At 36.9% G+C, this 4,997-nt stretch overlaps 1 protein-coding gene across 1 annotated transcript; it reads left to right on the top strand.

The window, feature by feature from the left end:
• Positions 1-971: 971 nt before the first annotated feature.
• LOC120114459 lies at positions 972-4,152 on the top strand. Its single transcript, XM_039135368.1, has 2 exons — positions 972-1,661; positions 3,922-4,152. The coding sequence occupies exons 1-2, from the start codon at positions 972-974 to the stop codon at positions 4,150-4,152; spliced, it is 921 nt and encodes a 306-aa protein (XP_038991299.1).
• The last annotated feature ends 845 nt before the right edge of the window (positions 4,153-4,997 follow it).

The following is a 4,997-nucleotide window of genomic DNA, read 5'->3' as shown; positions in this document are numbered from 1 at the left end:
TTTTGGTATTCTTTGTTTCATGAAGATGAAGTAAGGATGAGTTTAGATCGGTGTTGGAGTTTGGAGATTTAAGATTAAGATTAAGGATTTTGATTTTAAATTTTATTTGACATTAATAATAATAAATTTGCCGTGTCATACTAGAAATAGTAATAAAATAATCGATGTCATCAACAGAGATCAAAATACAAGTAATTTGAAAGTTCAATGATAAAATTGAATTTTTTTAAATTTTAGTTACCAAAATAGAGGTGAAAAGATAATTGAGTGTTGAATCGTGTAATTTACCTAAATAAAAAGTACCACATCAATTGCGCCGTTAACTTTTTAATGGCGGTTACTAAAATGAAATAAAAATGTTATGTATAATTTTGAAAAAAATGAAAGTCGAGATACTAAATAGAAATAAAGTGGTAATTTAGGTATTAAACATGTAATTTACCTTAAAAATTATAATTTAATTATGTTTCTATTAAAGTTATAATTAATTTTAAATAAATTCTTATATTTTTTTATATTTACATAATAAAAATAAATTTACTTGAAATGTAATTTGATGCGTCTCTTTAATGATATTGTAGATTTTTCCGTCGGTCTATACACATATTTCCCTCCTTGAATAAAAGAGGTGGGGTCATCTGTCACCTCTAAAATCTATTACCAGAATCAAACTCACTCACACCATTCTAGAAATCTGAGTGTATTACACGCTAAAAAATAAAACACAAAATTAAAACATTATTCAATTACTTGGTATTTGTTGGCCAGGGACTTTGGTGGTTCCCTCCTGGCGGTGGTTGCAAACTGGCACAGTGCAACCTCTATCATCTTTACTTTTCTCTCATTTTCATCTGATTTGCTTTTCTGGGCACTTTGTTTCCGCCTTTTCCCCATTCTTAGATTCTCCAAGAGAATCGAATGTTACATTCAGAAGAAAAAAATCTTCATTTTTTTTTATCAAAATCTTAAAAATGAAAGACGCAAAGAAAGATCCAGAGATAGTATGGAATCAGGTTCAGATGAGAAGCCCATCGGGAAACCCTCTTGTTTTTGGACACTCGAGCCGACCCATTCCCAAGCTCATGGTCTGGTTAATCCTCTTCGTTTCAATTACTTATGTTATCTACACTCTCAAGCTCTTAACAGCCTCGGTTCACCTTGCCTCCGGCGATTTCCCCTTCACTTCATCTCTTCAACGGCGTTCGTTAACACCATCGTTTCTCAACCAAACGGCTGATTCGAAGTCACCCATTCATCGCCATCGGAACGTTCGAGAAAAACCGGTGTCGGCAGTACAAATACAAGGTGCTCCGAACCAGCCGAGGCCGACGGAAATCCACGACATTGTTTTTGGAATTGCAGCTTCTTCCAAGCTATGGCAGCAGAGGAAAGAGTACATCAAGATTTGGTTCAAGCCGAACAAAATGCGGGGCGTGGTTTGGCTCGACGATCGGGTGAAATATAGTCCCGAAGACAAGCGAACGCTTCCACCGGTTCGTGTCTCGAGCGACACTTCCAACTTCGCTTACACGAACCGGCAAGGTCACCGGTCCGCGATTCGTATATCGCGGATCGTGACGGAGACATTGAGGTTGAAGATGGATAACGTGAGGTGGTTCGTGATGGGCGACGACGACACCGTATTTATAACGGATAACCTGGTTAGGATTTTGAGGAAATATGACCATACACAGTATTATTACATTGGCAGCTTGTCGGAATCTCACCTTCAGAACATATATTTCTCCTACGGCATGTCAAGCCGTGTTGTTCCTTACGTGCACTAAACCCATGTTCCCGTGCGAATCCCTTGTAAAAGTGCCAAGCTTGATCACGTGAACAGAAGAGCTGACCAACCAATCTGTCAGATTCATCAACATTATGTACTTCATGGCATTCCTCGGTTGGCTTAACATTGTCTACATCAGTATTATCCATGGCAAAAATTTTGTTGTGCAAGTTCAGTGCTCCAGGAGTTTGATGGATATGTAAACGAAGGTTCATTTTGAAATGTTTCTGTAGTTAAAGGGTGGGTACAACATTAAATTCGCAGTACATATTTAGGTATGTACAATAACTACAAGTATATTATCATTTTAAATTCGCAGTACACTGTTAAAAAAATTGAAACATAAATTACATAAGTTTTAAAAAAGTATCGATCCTTTTTAAAAAAGTATGGACACTTTCAATATAATAGGTAAACATATGATGTAATAGGTAGCCCTTATATAATTAATAGGTATCGTTTATATAATGTAATAGGTAATGGTTATATTGTAAAGTGTCTATCCTTTTTATAAAAGTGTCCATACTTTTTTCACTGTGGAAAACATTAATTTAAGGTTATCTTTTGAGTGAGTTTTAAGATATTAATTTAGTAATTATAGGCGTCTAATGATTTATTTTTACGTTACGGATATTATTAAAATTAAAAATTCTAAATAATATTTTATAAAATATCAAAACAATCAAATAATTTTTGGTGCAAATGAAATTATTAAATCAATATTGTAGGTGGAAAACATGAAACACTGTTAAAAAAATTGAAACATAAATTACATAAGTTTTAAAAAAAGTATCGATCCTTTTTATAAAAAGTATGGACACTTTCAATATAATAGGTAAACATAGATGTAATAGGTAGCCCTTATAATGTATAGGTATCGTTTATATAATGTAATAGGTAATGGTTATATTGTAAAGTGTCTATCCTTTTTATAAAAGTGTCCATACTTTTTTCACTGTGGAAAACATTAATTAAGGTTATCTTTTGAGTGAGTTTTAAGATATTAATTAGTAATTATAGGCGCTAATGATTTATTTTTACGTTACGGTATATTATTATTAAATTAAAATTCTAAATAATTTTAAAATATCAAAACAATCAAATAATTTTTGTGCAAATGAAATATTAAATCAATATTGTAGGTGGAAAACATGAAACACTGTTAAAGTATCGATCCTTTTATAAAAAGTATGGACACTTTCAATATAATATAATGTAATAGGTAAATTTGCATGCTATCGGTATAAATATACTGGTTACTTATAAAATAGGTAAATATAAGCGCTACCTATTACATTATATAAGCGCTACCTAGTATGTTATTGTACTTATAATATTTCCGGTTAAATAAATAACATAACCGGTCTAAATTTTAACCGGTCACTTGTTTAACCGGTCACGCCTATATTAGCCGTTTTTTAGGCGCCGCACCGCAGAACGACCCCGGTGTAATTGTTAAATCGATTGCAATGTAAACGTATAAGCCCTGCATGTTTAATGACGTGGTCCAATGACAGACGACATGGCAACATGTTCTAGAAAAATGTGTGCCATACCTCCGCTAAGACGCAGGAAGTTAAATAATAAGTATTCTACCCAGTACGGTCGGTCCACACATTATAAATCACATATAAAGACGGTCATCGGTCGAATCGGATCATTTAGGATTTAGTCTATTCGAATTAATTCAAAAGTTAAATTGTTCGTTTTTAATACGATTCGGGTTTAAAAGATTTCACTCGAAATCTGACATGATTATCGATTCTCTAAGTTAAATTTTACATTCATTTGGCTCGATTCAAGTATATATAAAATTACTTTTTAATCTATTGACTTGACTTCACCGAATAAATAGTTAAAAGGTTGTTGATATTGCTAAATTGTTCTTAGCTTGTTAGATTAATCTTTTGGGTATACTAGTCGGTTAGGCTTGGTTGTTAGATCTAACTATTACCTAGCTTGGTTTATTAGTCTGTTTTGGGTTTGTTGGGCTATAAATTTTCAATTGTAATCCAATTTGAGAAGAATCGATAATTAAGTTTACGTTCTTCTCGGGACATCCTCTTATCAAGTGAGAACCATCACAGAAATAACATTTAAGTGGATTGCTTTGTACCTTCTTCTTGACGCAGACTTGGCCTTGCCATGATTCCCTGATGGCTTTGTCTGACCACAATCAGTCGATGCCACTCCTTGGCTACTCGAAGAGCATTCGTTGCCATCTATCCATTGTCCTTGCCATGGCCTCCCCCATTTTCGCCACTCTCCTCGGGCATGGGTCTGGACGACTCATCTTTGGTTGGCTTGCTCCTGCAAGTACACACCTTGACTCGGCTACAGCTCCGGCTTCCGAACAACTCTGAGCATCACCTTGCTCGATGGCAAACATCGCCCCTGGTTTATGTCCTTCGGTGAGGTCTTGCACGCACCACCATCACTCATTGCTGCTTTGCACATGAGTAGTTCACTCCTGAGCCTCTCCACTTCTTCCCTCAAGGCTATCACCTCAACCTTGAGCACATTGCTCATCTCTATCAACGTCTAATCGTGGAGAATCCGTTGTGCTACATCATTGAACCCATCCCTCGTGGACTCTAGCTGTTCAAGACGGGACTCTACAACTCCTTGGACCTCATTGGCTTCCTCCGCGAAGCTTCAAGGTTCTCGATCCTCAACTCCAACGATCCTGGGATAACTCCATGCTTCGTTTCTCTAGCTCGACCCCAACATCATGGCTCTCACGCCATCTTCTATGGGACAACTTCTCTTGTTGTGCCATCTCGTTTCCTTTCCACAACTGTCTGAAACTCTCGTTGAATCCACAACGGCTTCCATCAACTCGCTAAGATGCTTCTTGTCACAAGACAAGCTCAGATCATTGTTGAATCCACAACACCTACACTCCGACTTGCTTTGACTCACTTCCACCAACCACGTACACAACTATCGTTGTCTGCCTCCAACGATTCACTCGGTCACTTCTAGTAGCGGAGCTACGTTATCCGGTAACGTAACACGCTCTTATACCACTTGTCATGGGGCTAGACTTCTGCTAGTCGATCCCTGCGGCACTTAGGCGATTCCTCGGTCGAAATGACGCCTAAGTCAGCCTTAACCACGTCCTTGTGAGGCTCTGGATAACCAAGCGATGAACACACTCGATAGGGTTCGGCAATAATGCGGAAGCAAAACTCAATTGTGGCTAATC

This window comes from Hibiscus syriacus, unplaced genomic scaffold (genome assembly GCF_006381635.1).
Source record: "Hibiscus syriacus cultivar Baekdansim isolate YM2019G1 unplaced genomic scaffold, ASM638163v2 tig00110223_pilon, whole genome shotgun sequence".
NCBI lineage: Eukaryota > Viridiplantae > Streptophyta > Magnoliopsida > Malvales > Malvaceae > Hibiscus > Hibiscus syriacus.
This window is presented reverse-complemented; position numbering and strand designations above follow the sequence as displayed.

What these genes read in the sequence shown, in the direction of transcription:
- LOC120114459 (XM_039135368.1), top strand. Translation starts at nt 972, where the DNA reads ATGAAAGACGCAAAGAAAGATCCAGAGATAGTATGGAATCAGGTTCAG. An exon ending in TATTTATAACGGATAACCTG is followed by an intron (nt 1,662 to 3,921) that starts GTTAGGATTTTG and finishes TTCTTGACGCAG; the next exon opens with ACTTGGCCTTGCCATGATTC.